The 27,706-nt window shown below is 55.6% G+C and overlaps 1 protein-coding gene across 1 annotated transcript; it reads right to left on the reverse strand.

The window, feature by feature from the left end:
* Positions 1-2,197: 2,197 nt before the first annotated feature.
* On the reverse strand, positions 2,198-27,706 carry TMC3 (transmembrane channel like 3). The gene is made up of 22 exons (XM_054588436.1): positions 27,628-27,706; positions 26,389-26,539; positions 23,134-23,209; positions 21,211-21,292; positions 19,579-19,685; positions 18,699-18,797; positions 18,457-18,599; positions 17,732-17,879; positions 17,059-17,102; positions 16,347-16,494; positions 15,002-15,111; positions 12,460-12,538; positions 11,166-11,411; positions 10,459-10,587; positions 10,158-10,225; positions 9,334-9,462; positions 7,720-7,830; positions 7,033-7,158; positions 6,334-6,412; positions 5,198-5,240; positions 3,769-4,024; positions 2,198-3,035 (listed from the first exon to the last, which is right to left on the reverse strand). The coding sequence occupies exons 1-22, from the start codon at positions 27,704-27,706 to the stop codon at positions 2,198-2,200; spliced, it is 3,291 nt and encodes a 1,096-aa protein (XP_054444411.1).

Below are 27,706 nucleotides of genomic sequence, written 5' to 3' on the forward strand. Positions count from 1 at the left end.
AAAAAATAAAAAAGGATGGACACACAGAGAGGACACACAGAGGACACACAGACAGAGGCTCCGGGCAACAGACTGCCACTCCGCCCCGGAGGTTTGTCTCTGAGGTGCAGAGAGGCTCCTCCCTGAACTTGCTGCCATTCGGGGATCTGGAGCAGGACTGACAAGGGAGCCACGCTCAGGTCACCACGCCGGTCGCCAGACTCCTTATCCAGGGCACGCACCCATCATAGCTAATGGGGCACCTCCGACGGTCGCTGAGACCTGTGATGAGGCTGTTCTGCAGGTATTTTTAGGAGGAGTGCCCACAGTGGGGCCCCCACCCTCCGTGGTTCCAAGTCGCCTCCCCGCCCCCTCCTCCCTGCCGGGACTGAAAGCCAGAGGAATGCTGTGAAACCACAGTTACGCAAGGGCCTTGCGAAAGCCCAGACGTGCATCTTTTCATTGCTGCAACTTAGATAAGGGCAAGTGCTGGTGGCTGCTGAGGACAGAAAGGACACGGAGCCCAGAGCCAGTCCAAGAAACGCGAATTCACAAAGATCCCCTGGAACACATTTTCCCCGCTGGCTGACAGAAATGACATGGTGGGGCAACATCCAGTACTGGCGAGGCTGTGAGAAGGAAGGGCCTCCCGCCGCCTGCACATGTGGCCTCCTGGGAGCCAGGGGGTTCTGCTCTGGGAGAACCAGCCCCCACTCCCCTGACCTGGCACACGCGCAGAGGCCACGTGGGAAAGTCTTAGTGCCCCTTTCCTGTTAGCGGCACAGCAGTGGGAGCGATTTCGTTGTCCATCGGTAAGTGGATCAATGTTGCGCACTTTATTTGTATGATGACATGCTATGCAGCAGTTACAATAAGTGAGCTGGATCTACGGATGTCTTCAGCAGACCCCAGGAATATAAATGTGTGCAGCACATGGAAGTACGACAGCATTCACTTAGGTGAAACACTGACACTGTTTACAAATGCCTATACACATACATTCACACACACGTTTACATGTAACCGTGCAGACAGACTGAACGGATACAAGCCAAACTCTTGGTAGGAGCGTGAGGGGACAGCGTTACGTGTGGGGATTAGAGCGGACCCTGATTGTGTCTGTCACGCTTCCTTTGTTACTACGATTACTGCTACTGCTACTACTACTGATGGAATGGGCGCTGGTCCTCTAGTTCACTCTGTTCCTCTGAGAGCCCGCGAGCCGGGCTGCGCCCTGGAAGGGGATGCGCACTTGCCACTCCGGGCGTGCAGGGCGACCCCGGGCCGGGACGGCGCACCTGCAGGCGCTGGGACAGGGCCGGGCTTCCAAGCATGTTTCGGTGTCCCCAAGAGCCCTGCACCACAGCCCCTGACCAAGCATGTGGGAGAAGGGACCCTCACCATGAACTCCCAGGGGCACCTCTATCAGAAAAGGATGTTCCGCCGTCTTTTACATGTCAGTGACAAATATAAACACCATTCCTGTCCCCAAGGCGCTCACAGGAGGAAGAGCTAGGAACTCCAAAGACACAATCTGGAGTGATGGGTTGTCATGGGGACAGGAGCGGGCTGCTGTCTGCCCAGCTGTGCTGACGCATCGCGCACTGCAGCCCGAGACCCCATGACAACACCGGAAAGGGCCCCAGCCCTGGGAGGGAAGGTAACCTGGAGCGGGAGGGGCAGCTGTGTCCTTTCCGGGTGCGCTAGCTGGGGCTGTACTCCCGAACTTCCTGTAGCCAGGAACTCCTGCTCCACCTATCGCCTGCAGGAAGCCTGTTGAGAGTAGGAGAAAACAAGTCAGCAAACAGAAGTAGCGCCAAGGGATGAGGAGACAGAATCCTGGAGATGTCTCCTCACTCCCGGGTGTTAACTGGAGGACCGAGCTCCGCATGCCGGAAGACAGCGCACGCACAGGATTAAGGACAGGCGCAGACCTCTCGGGGGCCTCTGCCGCTGGCCCGGGCTGTCAGGCTTGCCTGTGACTGGTCACCTGAGTTGAGGCAAAGGGCTGTGGGAGGCGCTAGATCGAGGAGACCGCCGCGGGCAGCCCCCTTGTGTGTGGCTGCTGGGGAGCGGCTGGCTCCTGGAGGGGCCCCACATCTCAAACACCCACTGGCACACTCATCTCTCTTGCGGAAGGGTCCGGGACCACACTCAGTCACACCCCCCCGGCCCTGTGGGAGGCCCCCCTCTACGAGCCCAACGCCAGGAACACCTGCTAGACGTGTGAACAGATCAGGGCGTTCAGATCCACGAGCAGCTCCTGCCTCGACACAGCCTTCCTCCTGCCGCTGCGGCCCACGCCCCTCGGGGCCTTGTCGTGTCTGTGGGAGACCTGGAGGTACTGGTCTGTGCTGCTGCTCTGCTGGTCGCTGCTGGACGCCGCCGACAAGGAATCAGATTCGGTGAGGGTGGGCTCGCATGCGGGCTTGCCCCTGGGCCTCCCGGGGTGCGGTGGGTGCTGGGAATGCCGGGAGCGTGGCTTCCTCTGCACGTACATGGGCCTGTCAAGGCGACCGTCAAAACTGTCCTTCCAAGGCCTGGGATGCCCCCATCCCTGGTGCTCAGGAGCCAGGGCGTGGATCCCTGACCCGCCGCCAACAAAAAAGTGAGGAGCCCCGTGCAGGCCTGCCAGGCAGTGTGGGTGTGGAGGCCGACGGCTCAGCTCTCCCCCCCGCGGCTCCTCCTCTTCGCTCCGCTGCGGAGGGCGAGCCCGCTGCGGGGCCCAGGATACACAGTGTCGCACGTTCCCGGGGTACGTTTCCACAGCTTCCCCATAGGCACCTATTCTGAAGCGTCCTTCAGGCCAGAGTGTTGGCCGGGTTTTGTGGGAGTCACGCTCGTTACCAAGACAGCATCTGGGGGCGGGGGGCCTAGGAGCACGTGGCGCCACAGCCAAGGCCCCTGGCCCATGGGGGCGAGGGCTGATGCCCTCGAAGTCTTCTCGGAGAGGAGGTTCTGAGCGAACATCTTCCAGGTGCTCTGTAAACGCCACAGGTGTGCGGGGTCTGTTCCTGTGAGGGTTGCCTGTGCCCGCACACGGACCACGTGGGTGCCTGTAAGACAGGGGTGGTCAGGCGTGTGGCCTTGGCACCCTCGCAGCCCACGCCTTCCGAGCACTGGGGACGACAACAGAGCTCTCCTGGAGTTTTCGCAGAACCTGGTTCCACAGTGTCCTCGGGTGTCCGTGGACGGCACCCCCAGAGCACGGGGACCTGGCCTGAACGGGTCTCTTCTCTGCCAGAACTCCCCGAGCCCTTAGCGTGATGCGGAGCCCGTGCAGTTCCGGGGGGGTTGGGGGTGCCGAGGGCCTTGCTAACCCGCCCCAGGAGCACACAGCAGGACCGGCACTGGTGCAGCTGCTAGGAGCAGCTCCTCACTCCCCTGCCCCACAGCTGCCCAGCCCCGCAGACGGTCACCCCCGGAGCCTGCTGGACGAGTGGAATCCCTCCTCCTCGTCAAAGCCCCACTGGGGCGTGCAGACGGCGTCTCACACAGCGCATTGCCAGGGCCCTTGCGGCTCAGCCTTCGTTTCTGAACAGGCCCCACTCCCACCCCGTGTTGTATCTACACGCTTTCACTGTGTTACACGGAGACTACATGGTCCCCGAGTTTGGTGAGAGTGTCACGTGGGATCCGTGGCTCTCACAGGTATGAGTGAGACAAACAACGGACCCCACATAACAGACATGGTCCTGCAGACGACCCGGCCAGCCCAGACCTACAACATCCGGCCGACAGCACAGCCCTTTCCAAGAGGCAGGTGTCCAGCTCTGCAGACAAGCTCACCTGTCGGCGTCGCGCTCTGGCCCCCGTCTCGAGATGCCAGGAAGGGTCGCGCAGGGGCTGCTGGGCCCTGGCCGGGGGCTCTGGGACGTGGGCTGGGTGACCATCGCTACCCTGCCACTCCTGCTGCTCGATGAGTCAAAACTGACCGCATGGCCATTGTTCTGGGGTGTCACTGAGCAAGTCAGGGACAGCTGGCTGCCGAGGTCACTGTCCTTTGAGAGCCTCTTGGTGCTTTCCTCTTGGGTTTGGATTCGGGCTGCAGGAAAAGGGAGGGCTGTGAGAAGGTGAGCTCGGGGTGGCATGTTCAGGGTTGTTCAGCTGCAAGAGAGCATGACTTCCAACAGCTGGCTCAGCTAACCAGTGAGGGTACTTGCAAATACACCTAGCCCACGGGCAATAAACGTCTCCTAATTCACAGAAGGCTGGAGCTGAAGGTAAGTGCAGGAGGGACCAGGCGCACCCCGGACGTTGCAGGCACACCACCGGCAGCCCGAGGAGGCACAGCGGCGCTCCACCAGCACGGGGGCTCTGGTTCTTCCTCTGTGCAGTGGGGAGAGGAAGCTTCCATGGCAGTGGTGACTTTCTGGAAACGGGTCACAGAGCATTCCAAAAAAAAAGGTATGTGGCCTTGGACTGCAAAGTGGACACTGGACAATTCTACCGTTACCTCAAGGACGTCGGCGATGCTGCCTTGAGAACTAATACTGCACAGTCAGAGCGGAGCGGGGTTTCCTAGCTCGGGCTGCAGGCTCTTTCTACAGCGAAGTCCCTGCACAGACCACGGCCTCACAGCTCCTAGGCCTTCTCCCGCGGGGCACGGCCCCTCCCACTCAGCCCCTGCCAACCGGCTCAGAGGTAAAGCAGACGAGAGTGGGCCGGCTCCTGAATCAATCGTCTCTGAGGAGGGCCTCCTTCCCCCGCTGAGCCTCAGGTACAGCTGGGGACGAGGGGGGGAGGTGCGGGCCCAGGGGTGGGTTTCTGATTCGGGGCTCTGGTCTCGGGCTGCCCGCCTGCCTGGCACTGCCCTGCAGCCGTGGGACAGGGAGGGCTCCCCCTGAGGGGCTGGGCTCCGTGGCCGAGGCCTGAGGAGGGGCCTTGCCGGGGAGAAACGGGACGTGGACAGAAGTACGCAAGGGTGAACGAGACAAAGGCGTTCTTATGGGTTTTCTCCAAGTTGATGGTTTTGCTTCTTTTTTCTCTCCTACTTCAAAGTTTCCTTCTGATTTCAGACACGTTTTAGTCACAGGCCGGGGTATAATGTAAAAAATCTTAGACTGAAGCCAACGTCTATCTCCGGAGATCTTACCTTACTGTGCCGAGGTAATGGTGAAACCAGATTCTATCCGGAATCGTTGATGGTACCTTAAACTGCTCTATTTTTAAATGCCCAACAACTAAGATATCATCGCACGTTTTTCTTCACACTCACCTTCCATCATTTGGGTAACCTTTCGCTTATCTTCAGATCTTGCCTAAAATATAAAGGACAAGCACCAGTCTGTTTGCATTTAGCAGGCAGCACTAACAAACACTGTCCTTGGGGGAAACGACCCCTGCAGCCCTGCTCACGCCGTGGGCCAGGCCTGAACTGGTAGCGCCCCGGGGACGGCAGGCCCTGACTCAGACCTGTGCCTTGAGCGCGCACATGCTGACCCCTGAGAGCCGGGGTTTTACGCCCAGCGAGTTTTATTTTCAATCACTGGTTAGAGCATTTAGGTTCTGCCAACAGCGATTTGCCTGAGACGCTGAAGACAAAATGTGAAGTGGCAACATGGGAGACGTGTCTTTCCACAAACATGCCCGTTCCTACCAAATGCCCTTCTTCTTTACTTATTTATGGAATGAACTAGTATTTCTTTACACGAATTGATATTCGTGGGAAGTGTTTTTTGAAAAAAAAACTAGAACTCTGGCATGGGGCTCTGCGACAGGGCTGAGGCCAGCGAGCCGTGCGCTGCTGGAGTGAGGGTGCAGGGTCAGCACGGCCTCGAGAGCTGGTGCCTCCTGAAATGGGACACCTGGTGCCTGGCCCTGGGGGCGCAGCGGGGTGTGGGGGGGGAGTGTGGAAGGACGGGGCAGGGCCAGGCTCCCGCTGACCGTTCTGACCGCTGAGGTCTGGGGCCCAGATGGGAGAGAAGGTAAGGACCACCAGAATGGAAGACAGGAGAAAGGCGGGCCTTTGGTTCCAAACAGCGCCTTTGGGTTCCGACGCCCAAGCTGACATGGTCCGGGGGCCCTTTCTCTTCGCCTTCTGTCCAGCACAGCCCACGGAAAAGCCCACACTCGGAGGGCGGGGCATGGCCACAGGCAGAGCCAAGGTGTTCAGGGAACCAAAAAGCATAGGCAGACTCGCTCCTGGCGGGGTGGGAGCCACCCCTGCCCATGGGGGCTCTTAGAAATGACTCTGGGAGATCCTGGGAGGGAGGAGGAATGGCCTTGCACCCCACCAAGTGGCCAAGTGGTCCTGTGATTTGAAAAAGTGAGGCCTCACTAGTGTCCCCTGCTGGTGGGACCTGTCATGTAGCCGACACACAGGCACAACAGCAAAGAAGAGACAATACTTGCATTCTGGATCTGCATTTTGAGCTGGTGGTTGCTGAGCTTCAGAGACCGCGCGATGCTCTGCAGGTAGTAGATGAGCATGCTAGGACAGAACAGCACAGGGGGCTCAGCGCACCTCAACCGACCGCCTTGCTCCCTGCTCAGCTGGGCGGCAGGAAACAAAGCCACCCACTGCTCCCTCTCCTGAGGACAGAAGGCCTTAGCAGTTCTCAACCCGTGAGCACTGGGAAAGGGGTGCTTGCCTTGCCTTGCCTTGCCTTGCCTTGCTTTTCACAGCGCCCCGCCCCTCCAGTCCCCCACCTGGGATTGGGCGCAGGTTACGGTGGTAAGGAGGGAGTGAAGACAGGAGAGGCGCTTACAGCCCACTGGGCTACAAGAGCTGTACCCGTGAAGCTGCAGTGAGCGGGAGCTGCCTGGCTGCACTGCAAGACGCCTCTCTGAGGCTGCCTGGACTTCTCGGGAACAGGACGATGGCAATGCCGTTCAGCCCCATCTCAGCGGCCTCGGTGAGTGCCCGCTGCCGCGGGTGCACCGACCGTGCTGCACCTCCTGCCTGTCCGGAGTCCCTGCTTAGGTCCTCCATCCCTGTAAGTGACTTGCACAAACTCACTGATTTTACGTGATGTTTGGAGAGGAGTGCTCGCTAGCTGGCCCCACCAGCAGAGTCCCCAAGAGCCGGCAGGGAGGGTGTGTGGCACTCACAAGAGCAGCAGCACTGCCGGCAGGATCACCACGGGGCTGCTGACGTACCCGACCGCAGCGCTGAACCATGCGGGGAAGTCCTTCTCGATCGTTTCCGACACGATGTCATAAATTTTCTCTTGCCCACTGCAGAGAGAGAACCATGACTCCTGGTTGGCTAGCGTGCCCTCCTCAAAGTCAGCTATGAAACGGGAGTGCACGCCTGAATGTCAATGACAGCACCCCTCTGGTGGCCGCCTACGGAGTCACCGAGTTAACACGCAGCTTTAAGGTGGGTCAGAAATCACGGCAAGTGCGTGTCTTTTTATAGTGCAAACACCAACTCTAACTGTCCCGTAAACATATCAAAATGGATTAGGTCCTCAGTGGAGGTAACTTGAGGGGTTTCTGCCTCGACACAAGAAAACGTGCAATCAAGAGTGACAAGGACGATCCTTTAAGCCCCGGAGTTCTGGAAGGGGAAGACTGAGCCAAGCAGAAGCTCCTTCTAGCGCCCGAGCAAGGCAGCTGTCCTTCCCGATTCTCAATGGGCCGCCCCTCTTCAAAAGGGGCGCAGGGACGGTCGCACCGGCAGGCAGCCTGCTATCGAGGAGGGCGCTTGCCTTGGGGTCCCTGCTGCCGACCTGCTCTGTGAGCAGGAGGGGAATCCAGCTCAGTGCTGGCAGTGACGGAACTAAAGGCACTTGCCTGAAAGGCCCGCAGTGCAGAGATGGCTTGTACCGGACAATAGCAAACACGGTGGGCAGCATGCAGAGGAAGAGCATGAACAGGAGCATGGCCAGGTAGAAGTTGTTGGACCTGCAAGAAACCGGCAGCCTTGCACAGAGGCCACTCGTGGCCGGTTGCCAGCGACCTACGCCCAGAGAACAGACACGAAAACCAGCCCCGGCTCCGCAAACAGGAAAGGCGCCCGCCCCCATGTCTAGGAAGGGGTCTGACAGAGGGCCACCTATCACGCAGCCCAATCGGCCTGTCCCCTGCACATCTGCTCAGCACCTGCCCGCATCAAGCCAAGGCAGAGGTAAACCCATGGCCATGACGTAATAAGCTTCGTTCATGGGAAGCCCCGAGAACCTCTGTTCCATCTGCCTGGGTCCCCAGCCTGAACTCCTCTCTTGTCTGAGGGTGGCTGGGCTCCTTGACTCTCTCACCTCCCGCCCTGCCTGCTCCTGGCTGCTCAGATACGTGCTCTGCCTGAGGAAGCCCTGGGCCCTGAGCGGGTGTGCACGCCTGCAGAGGGTGTGAGAGTCCCTCAGTGCGGGGACGCTGCACTAGCTCTGTCTGTCTCTGTCTTTAATCAGTTTGGACAGAAAAGAAACACCAGAGCACACAGAATGTAGCGAGTGGGGGACTGTTAACGTGTGAGACCTCTCTCCCCTCCTACTCTGCATACCCGTACCTACCACACCTGCCCTGTGCCTCCCTATCTGTAGCACATTATATGTATACTGTCCAGATCAAACTAGGTCATGGCCAGAAAGTCAAAAAGTCACGGACAACCACATAATCACATTGAAATAAAAGAAACGAGCTCGATAAGCTTGAATTAATGTGTTCAAAATTCCTCAAAATAAAAAAAAACACAGGAACAAAACCAGTGCTGCCTAGGCTGTGGGACAACCGGGCCCCGCCCCCCATAACGGTGCCGAACGCCAGGGGTGTGGCCGCCCGGGAACGCTCGGTGCTGTCAGCCAAGGGTGAACAGATGCAGGCCACGACCCGGCTGTCGCACGCCTGGGCGTCTCCCAGCAAAGGCGCCTGGGGGAGGCTCGGGGCGCATCACTCCCACAGCCAAGAGCTCAGGAACGACCTGCGTGCCCTCCCTCAGCGCAGATAAAGACGTCGGGGTCCTGTTCTCCGTGACATGAGGCAGAGAGGCCAGAGGCCAGGGGCAGCGCGTGTGCATCTCCGCCCACACAAAGGAGTACCCGGCCGAACGCAGGGCGCTTCCAGGACCGGCAGTAACTGGATGCGGTACATGGGGCTTCCCAGGGACGTCCCTGTTGTTTCTTGATCTGGGTAATGTTTCCATTTCTGTGTTCAGTTTCGGAATATTCATCGAACGGGGTCTCTGTGTAAGTGCACTTTGGACTGGATTACTGAACTTCAGTACAAGTTGTTAAAAACGTGTCGTGAGCGTGTGAGGAGTAACGATTACTTCCGAGGGTGGGCCCCTGGAAACGCTTCCTGGAGGAAGCGAACTGGGAGACAGGCAGGGAGGGGGGAGCCCCCGGCTGGGGACGCCCTGGACAGGCCTGCGCGGCTCGGTTCTCTGTGCGGCTCGGGTGTGGTCCGACCGACCTGGATGCCCGGAACACCTGCTGGTGGGGCACGTTGCAGGTGAGCACAGCCCAGCTCCTCAGGTACATGAGCCCAATCAGTTTGAGGACGTTGAATGCAGGGAGACACGGGGAGAAGAAGGACCCCATCCTGGAACCGAGAGGGAAGCCAGTGAGCGTGCGTTCTCTTCAGCCTACTGTGGCTCTGAGACCCTGGCGTGTGCGCCCTGCGCTTAAAGAACCAGGGAAGCCCCCCAAGGTCGGAGACCCGAACTTCCACCTTCTGCAGACAGAGCAAATCGCTTCTGCAGGAGAGTAGGGATCCTGTTTTAAAATACCCTTTGTCTTTGTCTTCATGCTCAGCGACAGAAGGCCCCCTCCTGGTGATGAGGTGAATGACAGACGGCTACAGTTGGGGCAAGCTCTCCATTTGTCTGTCCGTGGTGAGCGCTGATTAATAAATTCCCGACTTTCAGCTTTAATCATGTGTGGAGCAGTCACTTTGGCTGGACCTCACACATTTTAGCTCACTTAATATTTGGCAATCATGGAAGAAGAGGTAACTGCCCCAAGTTTACACACATGGAAGGTGGGGCTGGGGAAATCAAGGCATCTACACAAGCACATTGCTCATAAAGGGGCAGATGACCTTTGGGTCATCCTTGGATGACGCTGCATCATCCAAAGTGAGATACTCTTGGGAGTGACCGGCCGGGTCGACCGGCGAGACCTAGACTACCTGGGGAACCGCATTTATTACGGTCGCGTCGCATCCGGCCTAAGGAAGTTAACATCTCTGCCCACACGCAATGTGAGCAAAGGCACGGAGAAGCTGTTGACACCCACCAGATCATTCCTTGATTGTAGACGAGGTGCAGCACGTTCTCTGCGATTTTGAATTCTCCATATTCAGGCTGCAAGGGAAACACACCGGCAGCTCACTGCAGCCTCCCCGCCCAGAGTTCCCGCCCTTAGGGATGGACACGTGAAGACCCCCGTCTGCCTGGCGACCGCAGCCAGCAGTCATGGGAGACTCAGCTTTGCCCATCCTCTCCCTCGTGCCTCACGTCTGCCCCCCAGCCCAGGCGCCAGGACAGGACGGGTCCAGCCACACGAGCTTCCCCAATGGACGCAGTATCTCACTCACAAACTTGCTCTCCAGGTCCCAGCACCAGTAGTCACTCAGGTACCGAACAAAGAGACCCCGAAAGAAGTCGATGAGCAGGACGCTGGCCACGGTAAAGAGCATGTCGATGATGGACAGCTTCAACATCTCCTGAAACACAGGCGCCCTCGCTGCCACCCCCCGCCCCGCCCCCCTCCCTGCCCGTGGGCGGGAGGCCCTGCTGTCTAAGTCTCTTCTGGCACGTAACGGGGCTCAGTGAGCCGGGGCTCACTGGCACTTTGGCATCCGCGGTCTGCGCTATGTGGAAGCAGGGGGGGTCTGAGGCCAGCGATTCGGTGTCAGGGGCTCAGGGCTCAGGGCAGACTGAGACTGCGTGTGGAAGACCGGGTCGGAGCGGAGCTCGGAGCATGTGCCTGGCTTGAGCCTGTCCTATCTGTGTCCTCGGACAAGTCATTTAACCTCTTATGCCTCAGTTTCCTCATCTGTGCTTATAAAGATGATAATAATAGGATTCTTATGTGGACAAAGCACTTAGAACAGGGCCCAGGACACAGGCAATACTACATGAATCTTTGATGGTGATTATTCATTTGGAGACCAGGAAAACCCTAACCTGTTCGTGAACCTCACTTCCCTTTTCTGTAGAAGAGGGGCGATGCAACTTGAGGGGGCTGCTGGGGTTGAGGGAAGACGCGGACGTGAACAGGCTTCAGAGCGAGAGGGCGCACCTGCCCGACGTAGGTTTCCCAGCACTGGCCCTGCAGGCCCTGGCTGCCTGCGGCAGTCCGGTTGGCCTCCGAGAGGGCCGAGGTGTAAGCCGGGACGCCAGCCGGTGCCGGGGCCCAAGTGCTGTTTCTCCCGAGCCCCGTCCCTGGCCCAGGTGTGGACACCTTCTCTCCTTCAGGGGCTGTCCTGGTGGTGGAGAAGGTAGTGGAATCCAGCCAGTGACTGGTGTTATTTTTGGTAGCAGCTTCCTGTCGAAAGAGGGAGGGAGGGAAGAAAAAAGGTTGTCCACATGCTCGTGCCCATCATGGGTACAAGGACGTCTCTGCCCTGCTCAGGGATATTCCCTCTTGAGACCTCTGTCCCTCTGTCTCCAGCCTGGCAGAAAGCCACCGGACTAGACGCAGCCCCAGTCACGTAACACAGAGCTGGGATGCACAGCATTTAGTGACTCTGAGTAGTTGCCTGGGACTGTTCCGGTTAATACACATCATGTCTCATCATCCTCACAAAGTGCCAGGTAAGCATGACTGGGGACGAAGCTCAGCGAGCTGAAGTCACGCCTCTGAGGTCCCTCGGCTGGCGAGGGGCAGGTCACAGCCCAGTCTCTGCAATGTCCCAGCCTGGACACAGAACTGTTCCTGCTGCCTCTCCTGCCTCACACGACCTGGAATTCGGAGCTGGGGAGGCACGGGCAGACAAACAACCCTGAGAAACCTCCTCCTCCTTCCTGTCCCCAGCCCACCACGTAGGGCGCCCTCACAGGAGGGACAGGTTTAAAATGAGCTCCCAGGCCGCCAGGCCGGGGCGGCACCACCGAGGCTGCTAGGGACTGCCCCACCGAACGCGCGGCCCCTCCCCTGCCCTCACAGCAGCTCGGCCTGCCACCCTCCTGGCCGCGCCAGCAGGGCTGCCGACAGCTCCGGCCGGTGGAATTCGAGGAAACGGGACGGCAGACGGGAAGAGAGCTGCCGTCGAAGGCCCAAGGGAGCTCCCACGCCCGCACTGCCACTTCCTAGCCATGCACCCTGGCCTCAGCGTCTTTACCTTGAGAATCCAGGGGCTCATTCTTCTCTCCTCACCTGGAGAAGACCATGGGTGAGCTGAGTCTTAGATGTGATGCGAGGAGCACAAATACAAGGGGTGCCATCACGACAGTGACGACGAACCCTGGTGCGCGCGCGCGTGCATCTGTCTCTGCGTCTGTCCTGTGTGCGTCTCTGCATGTGTCTGCGTGTGCATGTGTGCGCCTGTGTGCGGGCAGTGGCTGGCGGCTGCTGCCCGAGGTAGCGCACTCACCTCGGTGCTCATGCTGTTGACTTTGTCCAGGAGTGCGATGATCAGACTGTAGAGGTTCCCCAGGTACAGCACAAGGACCCTGGAAGGCACGAGCCCCGCTGAGAGATAAGGTCACAGAGCCTGTGGCCCTAGACCTGCCGCAGTGCGGGAGTGACTGTCACCGCGGCACTAACCCAGTAGCTGCCTCGCTGGGGACAGTAAAAAGCAGCGCATTCCAGTGCCCACCTGCTTCCTCGGCCTGGGGGGGAGCCCGGGGCTCCGAGCTCCCACCTGCCCAGGTGGCTGTGCTGCGGCCTGTGCTTGGCTCCGCACGTGGTGCCACCAGAGCAGCAGCAAGAGCAAGACCCACGGCAGCTCTGAAGTGCCGTGTCAATCCTGTGTGCCTGTGTCGTGCTTTCTGGTTTATAATGAGATTTTCAAGGCACTGCGTTTGATTCTCCAGCCCTGTGAGGCTCACATTGTTATAAACCTACTTAGGGACAAGCAAACAGCCGTGGGGAGGGCTAAGTGACCTGTTCAGGCTCACAGTCACAGAGAGGCAGGAATGCAAGCTCAGGGTCTACGCGGTCTGGTTCTGAGACACGGGCCGAGCCCCTGAGGCGCCCCGGGGCCGAGGCTGTGAGGGCCGTGGGCGCCGAGTGCCGGGGACCCGCCAGTGCCAGCCTCCGTCAGCCGATGGCCAGAGACCTGGTGCTTGCTCCCTCTACGTCGGAAAGTTTGGGAAACACATGCAATTCCCCAGGATGCAGCCTTGACTCTGACCAGATGCCTGCCTGGGAAAATGCGATGAAGGAAAGCGGCAGCCTCACACACAGCTTCCCAGGGATGGGAGTTAGCGGCTGGGCCCCGTGAAACCGGTGCCAGTTCAGGGCACAGAGAAGGAGGCCGTCTCGTCATGCAGAGAGGACGCCAGACTCAGCCTCCAGGAGGCCCACCCGCCGCAGCCCCTCCCTCCTCGGGAGCAGAGCTGACACCTGCGCGCAGGGGCGAGCAGAGAGCAGGCAGGGCCGCCCGTGGGCACTCCGCGACCGCGCCAGTGTCCCCTGTGACCCTGTGACAGGACTGCTTCCAGTGTCAGGCCAGGACCCCTTTATCTCTGCAGTCACGGTACCTGGCACAGGGCAAGGCCCTCAGCAACCCGGCTGAGCACTGGCTCAGGGAAGAGCTGCAGGCTGGGGCCTCCCGCGGTATCGTATCCCACTGCGTTGGTCCCTGTGCCTTGGCTGAAAGGTGACAGGGCCTGCGGGCATGTCCATGGCACTAAGAAAATACATCTTGCCCTGGCCGGCTGGCTCAGCTGGTTGGAGCGCTGTCCTGAGCAGCAGACCAGGTTGTGGGTTCGATCCCTGATCGCGGTATGAATGGGAGGAAACTGACCAATGTCTCTCTGCACATGGCTGTTCCTCTTTCTCATTCCCTCTCTTCTTCTCTAAACTGAATAAACTTATCTTTGGGGGAAGATTTTTTTAAAAAAAGATAATATGCCTTGCCCGTTACCACAATTACACGTCTGGGGCATGTCCCTCTATGCCTCTGTTTCTCTAGTTTAGAACATGAATAACGAGGCCAATCTCTATAATAGGGTTGCTATTAGACCAAATGCAATAACAGAATTGATTCTCCCACCGCCTGCTGCTGAGGAAGGAGCCGAGGAAGGTCAAGGAAGCGCTGAGCGGGGTGGGACGACCAGGAGCCCCGGCAGGGCTGCGCATCGCCGCAGAGCAACCCTGCGTGGAGGGGCGTCGGCAGGCCCTCGCGCCTTCTACTCATGCTCTTCCTCTGAAACCACAGGCTGTTTCGGAGGGTGGCAAGTCTACGGAAAGCACCGGCCACTTCCTGAGGGGCAGCAGCCCTTCCCTAAGTGGTCATGCACGGCTCATTCTGCAGGACGTGCCCCATGTCACGGGGGAACACAAAAGACGAGACAAACGCAGGCCCCGTGGGCGGGGGCCGGTGAGCAGGGCCCTGGCAGGGAGCTCTGTCCACGTCCCGCCTGACAGTCCTCCCCGAGCCTCCTGGCTTAACGTGCAGGTGAAAAGACCACCCCAGAGGGAAGGGGTTTTTCAGGTAGGATGAAGCCAGCACTAAAAATGGACCACGGTAGCTGCTCTGACCCCTAGGGGGTGAATCCCAGGACCACCGTGGCTCAGGTCTGCGCTGACCCCTGGCTTATCCCCAAGAACCTCTTCAGAAATAAGCGGCAAAGCTTTATGCCCGTCTCCTGCCTGGAAAAAGCACATGGGTTTTGCTTATCTCCCCCAGTCAGTCCATGGAGAACTCAGTATGAGGGGGCCGGACACCTGCTCTGCTGGCTGGGTCCTCTTTCTTGTGCCTGTTTCCATAGTCTGTTCCTTCCTCATGGCCCCGCCTCTTTGTCTCTCTGCTTCCTCCTCCCCGCTTCTCTCTGGTGAACCCACAGGGGAAGTTCTGTGCTAAATTTCAGGGCCAATGGCGCAAACCCTGGCTCTTGCGGAGCCTGGCTTCCCACAATGGGACCGCGGGGCAGCCCACACGGAAGGGTCCCCCAGGCTGTGCGCGGTACCTTGCCAGCTGGAAGCGCAGCGTGGTCCGTGGGTGGTACATCTCCAAGGCCGCGATGAGGTCAAAGGCGGACGGTGCGAGCATGGTCACCAGAGAGACCACCACGCTCACCTGCCGAGAGAGGGCCACCCATGAGGCCCCAGGTGCCACACCCAGGCCTCAGGTGGCTCCCAGTGCCCTCAGCCTAACGTCTGGGTCACACAGCTCTTACAAGTGAACCCTCCCCCAAATCTCTAAGCAGCTTTCTGCAAATGGCCCCTTCGTTGTGGGTTTATTCCGTCAAGAGACTCTCCTTCACCTGGACACACCCACGCGTGCCACTACGGCATGTTCACTACCATCCCTGCCACCGTTCCTGAGGACGGTGTTTTCCTATTCCTACTTCCCTGCAACTATCAAAAAGAGAAAAAGAACAGCTGAGAGGTCACTGATACTCGTCCTGTACGAGGAAGCTTGGTTACCAGAGAATCAGGCCTGACTCCGGTTTTCCTAAGCTTATGGCAAATGAGAGAGGAGATGCCACTGGTGCAGTGGTGTGAGCTAAAGAAACGGTCCTGAGTATTTCTTTTAGATGTTCCTCTAGCAACACACACGGCCACAGCAACATAACCCTCTTCAATGACCCAGAATGTCAAGATGAAGAGGGAGATCGCCCAGTGTGGTCTCAGACTTTGAACGGGTATCAGGCACTGAGGATGAACGTAGGTACCGCGTCACCGCCACACTGGGTTTTGAAGCCCCCAGGCGAGCGCTCTGCAGAGCCGCGGCCTCGGCCTCGCAGGCAACGCGCGGCTTCTGCCTTGCCGCCCCCCACCGGACCACGCCCTCAGGGCAGCAGTGTTGCCACAAACACTAAGAGGGGTAAAGCTGTTCACAGCCTTCTTCTTGGTGATTTTTTTTTCACATTAATGGAAGGAAGAGATTTTTTTTTTTTTTTTTTTTTTGGAGTCTTGGTGTGGAGCTCTGTCTGTGCGCAGAACTGGGGAAGCCCCCTGTGTGCCCCAGAACTGGCTCAGCGCGGACCCTCGCACTGGATGGACCACAGTGTGGCTGTAATGCCGGTCTGTGGTGAAGTCAACTTCTGGAAACGTGTCAGTAAGGAAATGCCGCACGAGAAAAGCAGAGCATAGGTGAAGAATTCAAAGGTTACAACGTGCAAATGCCCAAAGCTCTTTCTGAATTAAAATTGGCTCTGACTGAGACCAGCAGAATCGTGAGCCAAGCCCGGCGCTGCCACCCTGGCCCCTGTTCTAGAACAAGGACCGGGATTTTCCTGTGGAGCATCTCTAGCTCACCCGCCCAAGAAACGCCAAGGGAGCAGAGGGGCGGCAACTTGGTGCGGGTACCTCATTCTTCTCCCAAAGCGTTAGCTCCTTCTTGGACTGCTCCAGCTTCTGGGACCGGTCCACCACGAAGTAGATGAGGTAGATGCTCCCGGCCAGCGAGAGGAGCACCAGGACATTGGCGATGACCCTCAGGCAGATGGTCACCGCTCTGTGGGGAGAGGCAGATGGGAGGACAGCACACGCACCCGAGGACAGGGACACATGGGGACGTCGGATGAGCACACGTCTGCCCTGCGAGATGGTGCTCCTTCTCGGGAATGGTCTTTCCAAGTTGTCAGTCCCCCAGAGGAACAGCCCCATGCTCACCAAGGTGGCCCTCAACACCTAGAGTAGAACTTCAGGCCTGAGAAATCACCTTGGAAGGCTTGTCAACGAAAACTGGATACTATCTGCATCCTATGACTTTAGAGGAATGTTGCTAAATACAACTAGTCTTTGCTTAATTTAGCAAACTAGACCCTGGTGCTAAAAATACCTCTTTTATTATCAGTGTAAAAGAATAGGAAGCTGGTGAGCTTCAAACCTCTCCCCTGTTGCTGGGCCTAGGGAAGGAGGAACCACTCCCAAGTTCTGGTGTTGAAAATCATGGGGTTCCCACGCATCGCACTCCTGGAAGAGACGCCTGACGGTGTGAAAGGAAGACAGAGCGAGGCTGGCAATTTCTGCACCAACGCTCAGCAACGCGCTCGGCTCAGGGAGCCTTGGTACTCACAGGTTCTTGCTTTTCTTCTTCTCGTGTTCTTCCAGGATGGCCTCCTTCAGGAGAGACATATAAGGCATTATCATTAATTGCAAATCTTTAAGTGTGTTTTATGATCAGAAATGATTTACCCAGTATTTTACATTACGACTCCAAAGTCTAGACTTCACTATAAGAGTCTGTTGGTATCAATGCTTTAAATAATAAATGGATAAAAACTGAAACTGAGGATTGGGAAGAGGAGATGGAAGAGTGCATTATTTAGAAATTTGAAATGACCTAAAATATGTTTTTCTTAAAAGGGGACACTGTTTAGCTGCCTGCTCAGTAGACCCCAAGCTCTGAGTGCTTTAACTGCACTGACTTTTTAAGTTCACACGCAAAGCTTACATCCCTCACATATGTGCTTATTCATTTACCAGTTTTCTACATGCAATATAGTAGCAATCCATGATGCACATTTTCAAAAGTACACAAACTGAAACTTTAGAAAGTTGAAATTTAAAAAATACAGAGAAGGTCCAATATTTTCTTCCTGTACTTGGCTGGATGGAGGGGCAGGTCAGGGGCATGTCTCCTCGCTTTGGCTGCCCTGGTCTGAGCTAACGTTGCAGCCAAGGTCATGGTCTGGAGAGCCCAGACTCCAGGCCACACCACCTCGGCGGCCTGCACAGGCCCAGCTCACCCTGATGCTGTTCACGATGGCAGCAGCTTTGCTCTCTGCGGCCTCTGGGTTCCCGATGAGGTAGTCCCAGGCGCAAAACACCCGCCAGCAGAAGGTGTAGTTTTCACTGGAGGCACTGGCGAGGCTCGTGCGTGAGTTCTTAGCCATCCTGCAAAGAAGAGGGCCCATGGAGGGTCACGGACGGACGGACGGCGTCAGGAACAGGCTGGGACACCCGCCGAGCCTCTGCATGAATCGGAGCACCAGCTGGTTCAGCCCCGCCCGTGTCCCCTCTGATCGATGTGGAAACGGAAATGGCCTGTTGTTGATTGTTGTCGTTTGACAAGAGACCCCACCACAGTGGTGGCCAGGAGGTCACTGAAGGTGTGTGGGCCCTGGGACCCAGTACAGCCCACCCTGTACAGCTGTGTCTGTGAAATAAAATGCTTTCCTTTGAGCTAGTCGGTCTTCGTGGAGCCTCTACCCATGGAGGGTAATGCTACCCTCCACTGTCCACAACTACACGGACTGCTAAGTGCACGACTCTGGTCTCCCCGCACCCAGCCTGGAGCCTGGCACAGCGCAGCAGCAGCCAGTGGGCGCTGGTTAACACAAGCGCAGGCCCTCAGCCTCCGTCTCATCTGCACAGTGGGTGCAGCTGCGCCTTTATGGGTTTACTGACAAGATTAAACCAGATCTCACACATCATTCTTGGCACATATTTTGAGACACTGAGCCAGCCGTACCTTTTTAAGAGGATGATGAAGCTGTAAGCAAACACGGCCATCCCCACAAGGAAATACGCCAGGGGCAGCCGGTAGCCCGCTCTCCCGATCCTTCGCTCGCGGCCGTAGTAGCCGTAGAAGAGGACTGAGTACTGGAGGTAACCCTGTGGAGACAGCCTCGTGTCGGGTCCGACTCCCAGGACCGGCGCGGTGGCCGGGTCCTTCCCTCCCTCCAGACAAACATGTGGCAGGCTCAGTCTCACCCCCAGGGACCAGACGGTGTCCAGGTCTTGGGCTGAAGCCACCTGTGCCTTGGGGATGCTCTTGCTGGCTGTGGTCCCAAAGGGCTGGCCTGCGATGAGCTGGGAGAGAGAAGAGGGTGGCACGTGAGTCTCCCGGGCGGATCCCTGCTGGATACTCGCTGATGGAAAATCAGTCACGGGGGCCAGGTTTTCTTTTTGTCTGATCGGGGCTGCCTGGGTGTCCCCGCTCTGGGCTGGACGTGGCTTCTATGGTGGATTGTTGAGGTCACTGTGTTTCTCCAGAGGCTTGGGAAATGGCCCCCTTCACTTTTTTTTCCCATCTACTTTTTGAGGATAAAGTTTGTTGAGAAATGGGTTTTACTTAAACAGGGTGTCCACAAACTGGCTCACAGGCCAAATGCAGCCCAGCATCTACAGCCCGAGAGCTGAGAATGGGTTCTGCTTTTTTAAATGGTTGAGAAAAAAAAAATCAGAAGAACAGTATTTTCTGACTCGCATCATCACATGGAGCTGATTTCGGAATCTGTAAGTGAAACTGTGCTGGAACACAGTCCCCTGCCTACTCTCCCCACCCTCCCTGCCAGGTGCCTCCTGCCGGCGGCTGCTCTGCACAGCCCCGGGGACGTGCGGCCTGGCAGGGTGAGCGGGCGCCGGGCTCAGCACACGAAGACCCTCCCCGGCCAGGATGTCAAGGGCGGCCATGTAATGGTAGTAGTGCCCTAACGGCCTTTTGAACAAATGGCACTTTTTTCTCTAAAAAAGATACATGACCTGTATCTTTTTTTTTTAGGGGGGGGGCATACTTTTGAGAATGTCAAGGATTTTTCTAAGGATTCTTTTTCTTAATTTCAAGTCAGATGACTTTCCAGATAGTTCTTACCTCTGGGATGACAATAAAGGCCCCTGTCATAACCATGAGCACAATGTTAATTCCAAACAGCCACCTCAAGAAGATGAAATAGGAGGCAACCCCAGATCCAAAGTGACCTGGAGAAGGATGAGAGAAAGAGCACAGTTCACATAAAACCCCCACTGGGCGAGACGTTCTCCATGAAGCAATACGGCGGGTTTTCTTACTGAAAATGCCGTAACTGTACCAATCAAGGAGTCCCCTAAAATGGTCATTTACATGATCAAGATGTTCATTAATAAATACCAGTTATTTATACAGGAAAAATCCCTAATTACACAATTTCCATAATGACATATTCATCTAAAGTACTTTTTATCGAATTTACATTTCATGTATGTTCAGAAGTATCAGCATCTTTTGAGAATTTCATGTATCTTTATTTTATATAGTTTTGAGAATCTCAAGAAATTTTCCTAAGGATTCTTTTTCCTTAATTTCACGATAAATAATTTTCTAAATGTTAATATTAGGGAACTGGATGAAGAAGTTATGGAAAGTCTCTTTACAACTTTTCTATATATCTAAACTTATTTTAAAATAAAAACAACTTTCTATTAAGAAAACAAGGGAGCAGAGAAAAAGTCTTATGGAGATGTGGGTAATATTTTGATGACTTTCTGGAGCAGGTAGACTTTCCCCATCTTGAATTTTTCCCAAATCTGGTTTATACTTCCCATGGTAAGTAGAAAAACATAAAACACTGCAACCCCCGCCCCCCGCCAATGACCTGTATCACTAAATTAAAACCACTACTGCAATTAGTTTTTAGTACACTTTTCGTGCACCTGGCATCTCTCTAAGCAGGTATCTTAAGTTTTCAACATACTACAAACAAGTTTTTCACATGCAACAATATCCTTCCATAAAATGAATTTTACTGTTCCTCAAATGAACCTTCCCAAGTTTAATGCACCCCCCACTACCTGGCGTGGAGGAGAGGTTTAGCTTTTCCCGGGACGGGGGTTGGGGGGGGGGTCCCAGGGCAAGTAACTCTGTAGCAGCCACTTCTGTCTAAGGGCAGGTGTCCTGGAAGCAGAGCTCGAGGGAGTCAGGAGGCGCCAGGCCCGGGAGGGGCGCTCAGGGGGAAGCAGCGAGGGCGGGGGAGAAGCGGGGAGGACCAAGCGGGGAGGTGCTCCCCGTTGAGTGTTGTGTAGCCTGACCCACAGGGGCAAGTGGTCCCACTATGAACACAGGGTTGGACCTGAACACCCCTCAGCCAGCTGCCGCCCCGGTGGGGCTGGGGGACCACATGGAACAATGTAGGCCAAGGGGGATCCTCTACAGAAGGGGACAGAAACCTATGGAAATGCAGATTTTTTCATTTTTGTTTAGAAATTGCCCACGTTACTCCCTTATTAATCTACACAGATTTTTACTCGATCGTTTTGGCTTTGTGACTAATAAATGAGCTGACAGAGACCAGCAGCGTCAGGGTGGAATGTGGACCGTCTCACCCTGGGGGCAGGGACAGACACCGTGTCTCCCACTTCCGCGGCCCCATGCCCAGCCCAGGCCAACCACGGGGGCCCGTGCCCTGGCTGCGCACTGTGAGGCCCGGGCCACCAGCCCCTCCTTCCCCTCCGCGAAGTGCCAGCTTACTCTCAATTTTCTTTATCCTCATCTCCCAGGGAATGAAGATCACTGCAAAGTTACAGGCGACACGAGCAAACTTCCGCCAGAGCTGGGAGAAGGGACAGGAGAGAGTGACTGCATCCGTTATCACGGCAGTGGCTGGGCACGGGGGCCCTACGTGGCGGGGCCCCAGATATGCGTCTCGTGCCTTCACTTAGGGCTTCCCACAGAAGACGCAACTGCTAAAAGTCCAAAGATCTGCTGTTACCGCAAAGGACACTAAAGCGGCCTGTGGGCCCTGACACCGCCCCACCCCCCGACAGCGCCGGCAGCTTGTTCACGTCAGCACATGACTGTCTTGGGTCTGTGCTGGAAGCGAACGATGTCACTGCAGAAAGGAGGGCTACAATGTAGTCACAATATGGCACACGGGCCCGACCCAGACGCAGACGCGCGTGGTGATGCCACACGGGAGCTGGGCGTGTCTGCTGAGGCCAGGGGGCCTGCGAGTGAAAATCTGAGTTTTATCAGAATCTGGAATAGTTCTTCCTCTGCTCGATTCAAGACCCAAGTCCAGTGCAGCCGCTCCTGTGACGACCACATACGCCTTCTCGGCCCCCACAGATACATTCTGCTGCCTGCCAACTCCCTAGCAAACATTTCTAGCCCCTCTCATACGTCGCTCATGCCCCACCTGTACTGCCTCACACCATTCCTGTGCTGTCTCCTGAGGCACAGAGAGAAGACCAGAGTTTCCCCCCTTTCCATCCCTGGGCGCCCAGAGCCGGTGCTCACGCACCCTCTGGGGAGGCCTGGGCCGGGGGCACTGGCGTCTCTGGGCCGCTGCACAGTCCTGAGTGTAAGAAGCACTTAGGTGGAAGGTCAGAGACCTGAGATAGCGCCTGGGCTCCACCTCTATCTTATTCTGTGCCCCTGGGAAAATGTTATTTTCTTTTTGGGGGGATTTGGTTTCCTCATTTTGCGAGAAAAAGAACTCAGAGCTCAGTCCGTGGTGCTAGAAGTGTGCTTTAACTATAAAACGCGGGGGGATTTCACCATGGAACAGACTGAAGCAGCACAGCGCGTGCGGGCAGAGACGTGAGGCCCTCTCCGCGCCTCGGGGCTCGTGCGAGGATGCGGGGGCCTCCCTCGGTCTGAAGAGCAGCGCCCCCCACGCCCACTCTGGCATGGCGCCCCAAGGGAGGGCCCGCCACGGCTGCGCCTGACGGAGCTTCTAGAGGCAAAGGGGTCGAAAAGCGTGATCTGCTGACGACCGGGACTGCGGAAGGAGTGGGAACAAACACCGCGCTTCTCTCACGACCGACACTGAGCTTCCATGGCAAGGGAATTACCAACGGTGAGAGAAAAGCTACACAGCAACACAGAAAAACCCTCATTATGGCGGTACGCGAGAAATGAAGCCAAAATGTTTGTATCCTGTTAGTCTGATGTGAAATTATATCTTCAATAGTCAATGACTGAAACAGATTTTTAAAAAGATACTCAATTGAGAAGTAGGCAGTTACAAAAGGAGACATGATTTTTTTGTTTTTTAAGACAGTTATGAAAATTATTGAATGTCTTTATGAACAGATAGTTTCAATGTATGCAGCTACATAAAGCTAGTTTTTATGAAAAATAAGACACAAAAACCTCAGCACTGTATCATAAAGTGAGCATTTGAATATGTCTGTGCCTTTCTCATCTCAAGAGAGAGGATGAGTGAAATCTGCATACGTGGGCGGGATTGTCAGGAGAGAGGCAAGGTCAGTCTCTCAATGGAAGAGACTCACTTCTGAGGACAGGCTCACCCAGGGTCCCATAGCCGGTAAGTGACGGCATCTGGGACTGAAGTCCAGGTGTGGGGACACGCAGGTGCTCACACCCAGGTGCACGGGCAGGTACCACTTGCTGAGGCCACGGGTGGGAGGCTCGGCGGGTGCTCCTTACCTCTGCCCCTGCTGCCTGGTAGCCCCGGGTCCTGGTCAGCCTCCCTTCAAACTTCAGCACGATCTCCTTTGCTCGTCTGAGAGAAGACAGATGTTACAGTGAGCACGGCTTTACTGCACTGATAATCTTTGCAAAATGTCTGAATATTCAACAGGAATGGGAGCCTGACAACATAGGACAGATGCCAGAGCAGGGAGAGTCACGCTCATCTCTCATCTCCTGGTCTTTGGGAGAATGGAAAATCTCCTTAAAAAGTATTTTCAGAGAGATCAGACCTGTGGTCACCAGAGGTGGAGGGTGGAATTGGAGGAAGGTGGTCAAAAGGTGCAAACTTTTCATTATAAAGTCGGTATTTGCGATGCAAGGTCCAGCACAATGACTGGAGTTCACCTCCTGAATGGTGCACAAGAAAGCCATCAGCAGAGTAAGTCCCAAGAGTTCTCATCACAAGGAAAGATTTTTTTGTATCACTAGAGGATGATGGATGTTAGCCAAACCTATTGATTGTGGTAATCATTTCATAATATATGTAAGTCAAACTATTATGTCTTAATACATAATATTATACGTCTTAAACTTACACAGTGATGTATGTCAATTATTTCTTAATAATAGTGGGTAAACAAACTGGCCCTTCAAAATGGGCTGAATTCACTGTGCTGGATGGTTAAATCCACACCGAAATGAACAACAGGGTTACAGAACACACATCTGTGCCGTGGGACAGACTGACACCAAAGACCCCTAGAGCTGACTGTGACTGCCAAGGAGACCTCATCGGAGACTGCGCTGAGGCGATTCTTATTATCGGAGGCGATGACCTCTGTGTGATCATGTTCAGTGTCCAAGACGTTTGCTCTTCTGAGTCATTCAAGTGGTTAGTCTCCAGCTTCCGAGCCAAGTAATTCCTGCACATCCGGGAGTCTCAGGCAGCCTCCTAGCAACGCCCACTGGCGCCAAGTCCTTCCTCGAGAGGGACAAGGAGCTGGAGCCCTTTCCACAAACAGAATGGTCTCTTCCAAACACGACCTGACCAAGCCCACGCTGCCATTGCCCCGCCCTCACAGCCCAGCCATGCACTGTCTTCATTCTGGCTAGAACCGGAGATGCAGGCAAGGGTGAAGGCAGAAGGCCTACCCTACACAGCATCTAAAAGACAGAGGCCTTAGAAGTAAACCGATCGTTCCTCAGGTCTTTCCTGCAGACGTTTTCTGCACATGTACTTGGGTCAAGCACGATGGACTACGGAGGCCTCGAAGAGCCCACTAGCCAACAGGGAAGCAAGAGCCCTGAGGTGACCATAACCTCGCGTGTGGGTGCGGCCAGAGCTAGGACTCAGGGGTGAGTCAGACTGAGGCAGCAGGGAGGGCTGGCCCAACCCAGCAAGCCACAGACCAGTGCTCACGCCTACGGCACTGCCCACTGGCTTCCCTGCGGGGCGCAGACACATGCACTGCACCCACACAGGCAGGCGGCCGCTGCCCCACACTCAGAGGCGAAGCGCCCGCTTTCATCTGTGCCGGCAGCCTCCCTCGGTCCCCAGCAGCCAGGAGTCAGGGCTCTGGGTCCCCCTCTGGAGGTGCCGGAAGAGCCTTGGCCAGTGTGATTAGGAAGGTGCTGCTCCGGTAGCTTCTCAAGGTGACAGAGAGGAGATGTGTGGGACAAGGGATGACAAAGCTGGCGCTCAGGGACGAGAAGCTCTCTGAGAGCTTGACGGCTGGCTGTGCGCACGGCCAGGCCCCGTCGCGGAAAGGCCTGCTTTGTTCTTTTGTTTCTCAAGCGCCTTGACAGAAAAGTTGTTCGCTCTACTCTGCCCGCCCATTAAAAAGGCTTAACCTCCCATCGTTCAGATAATCATTAATCATCAGCATTCCTGTATGACTTTTAGAATTCTGATAGAGCACAGTTTTTTTTGAGAGATGAAGTGTTAACTTTGGTGGAGTTCAGTAGAACAGAACATCGGGGACAGGCTCAGGAAGCCCAGGCCTGAGCCTCTAGTCCAGCTCTCAGAGGCTGTGTGTCCTGGGTGACCATGAGCATCTCTCAGTGCTCTCATCTGAAAATGCCTCCCTTAGACAGAGAGAGAGAGAGAGAGAGAGAGAGAGAGAGAGAGAGAGAGAGAGAGAGAAGTGAGCTGGCAACAAATACAGGGGGTAACTGAGAACTTCTGAGAGGGCAAATGATAGACATGACCTTGGGTGCTTCCTGTGCCCCCTGAGGGCCAGCTGCACTTCCGGTCAGACTGGAAGGACAGAGCCTGGGGTGGAAACCTGGTGGAGGCGTGACTGCACGGGAAAGACGGGCTGGCCCCATGGCAGGTACGGGGCAGACAGGGCTGTCCGGTATCTAGGCAGGCTCAGTGACCAGGTGCAGCGCCTGTTTCTAGAAATGTCCACTTCACAGGGCAACAACACCGGTCGTTTAGACCATTCTGCTAACACCCTTGCTGTGACCCCAGCCCCCGGTCATCACTTGCTCGCAGGAGTGACACCATGTACAAGACATCAGACACGAGGCTGAGCGCTCTGGTGGTTTATCTTGCTGGGGCCCTGTACCGCCATCAGGGATCTCAAGCTTTAGTGAGCAAAGGGTTTTGTTGGCCCGAATGCCCCTTCCGAATGCCGGCCCGCTCCCCGAGCTCCTGGCGCGGCCCATCGGAGGGCCGCCAGGGATTTCTGAGCCCTCGGAAGCCCCACCACTTCAACTGTAAGGAGAAAGGAACTGGAACTTAGAGAAATTAGGAAAACTAGCCCATACCACACAGCTAGCGATTGGAAGCAGCACTGTGGGTTCAGGCAACCTGCCTTCCGATCTTCAGGCTCTCACTATAATCTAACCAGCCTCCGCAATATGGCTCTTGCTGTGACGGCGATCTGGCTTCCCATGGAGATTTTTCCTGCCAGAGGGAAATTTTACCAAGCAGGTAAAATTAACATTTACTCTCATTTGGATTATATACCTGTCTTTAGTAGGTTTGATTATTTTGTTCATCTCTGGACACAGTGCTAAAATCTAGTGTTTGAAAAGGAGACAGAAAACCAAAAAGCCCCTCCAACACACACATGTAACCCAGACAAACAACAAGGAAGTGACCTTGAGGCTGGCCTGGCCCAGCAGGACGCCACCACATGTCCGTGCTGTGTCTGAGGTCACGAGCGCCTGGCCCATGGGTCTCTCCTCCCGTTTCCAGGGGTGGGGCAGGTGGTGTAGTGGACGCAAACATGCAGTTGCCAGTATCCGCTGTGGAGGCCTTACCTCAGTGCCCTCAGCTTCTGTCCCATGGTCCAGGGTCGGCAGCGAATGTTTGCCATGAGATCTTTCTGGAACTGTATATTCTGGAAGATCTGCTCCGGGTCACTGCTGTCCCCCATTTCATCAGCATTACAGCTGTCATCCAGGGAAGAGAAGGAAATCCGATTAACAGGAATGTGCGGGAGGGGAGGGGTCTGGAGAGGGGGAGAGAGGATTCGGCCGTGTTCACAGCCCATGGGAACACATCACTGGGTTCTATTTCAGCGGTGAGTCCGTGGAAAAAAAGAGTTTTTCAGGATAAAAGATATTTTCAGAAGACATCATATGAGGAGACAAGAGGATGCATATAACAATTCCTCAAAACAGCATCTTTGGTGGTAAAACAATGCCTTTTTTGGGCACATGAAGGACACAGGACCCCCCTTGCTCCGAAGCTGTAGGTGCAAAATTAAAACCCGAACTCTGCCTCCCAGAGACCCCCTCCCTGCATTCCCACTTTGATTTATTTGAAATCTGACATAACAGGGACTGATTTCTATGAACAAGACACAAACTAAGCAGATTTACATGGGGAAACAGCTACTCTCTAGGAGAATTTTTCAACATGTGGCAATATTTATTCCTGGTAACTATTAATATGCTAATCTTAATGCAACTTTCCAGGAAGACATATGAGTATTCTGCTCTATCTTGATCAATGATACACTTTAAAGAAAACAGAAGAAAAAATAGTTCTTTTGCTTTTCTCTAATTTAGATTATTTCACTTATTCAAAGGAGAATTTTGTCCAATTTGTCTACATTCATGGAGGAGTTAATGTACCTTTATAAATATATGGTGAATTACAGAGTCCCCCCACTTCTAACCAGCCTGCAGCCCTCCCAGCAGGCACTGTGTTTATTAGGACAGAGCGTGCTCTGCTCTCTCTGGACACTGCTGATTGAGTTAACAGAAACAGATCAAGCATGTCTATGGGTTTGGCCAGCAAAAAAGCCAGGCTGGGTGCAGGCTTTTGGACTTGGACCCCCTGGATAAGAAGCAGGTAGAGCTGTCTCCCTCTGTGCACTTGCTGAGGTAGCCACCCCAGGTGTGCAAGAACCTGGAAGAAGGAGCTTCTGAGTTCACTCCAAAGGAGTGCCAAGCAGGATGGGGACTTAGTCCTCTGGTCAGATACAAGCAAGGCTTCCCTTCCCCACCGCCTGCCCTGGCTGCACAGCGGGTGGCCAGGGCCAGCTCACCTGAGCAGCAGGGACTCCTGGTAGAGCTGGCTGGCATTTCTCCGGATGCTTCTATATCGCTGGGAAGCCTTTGAGGGTTTCAT

The sequence above is a fragment of the Pteronotus mesoamericanus genome, unplaced genomic scaffold (assembly GCF_021234165.1).
Source record: "Pteronotus mesoamericanus isolate MK-2021 breed Mesoamerican mustached bat unplaced genomic scaffold, CSHL_Meso_final contig_1242, whole genome shotgun sequence".
Taxonomy (NCBI): domain Eukaryota; kingdom Metazoa; phylum Chordata; class Mammalia; order Chiroptera; family Mormoopidae; genus Pteronotus; species Pteronotus mesoamericanus.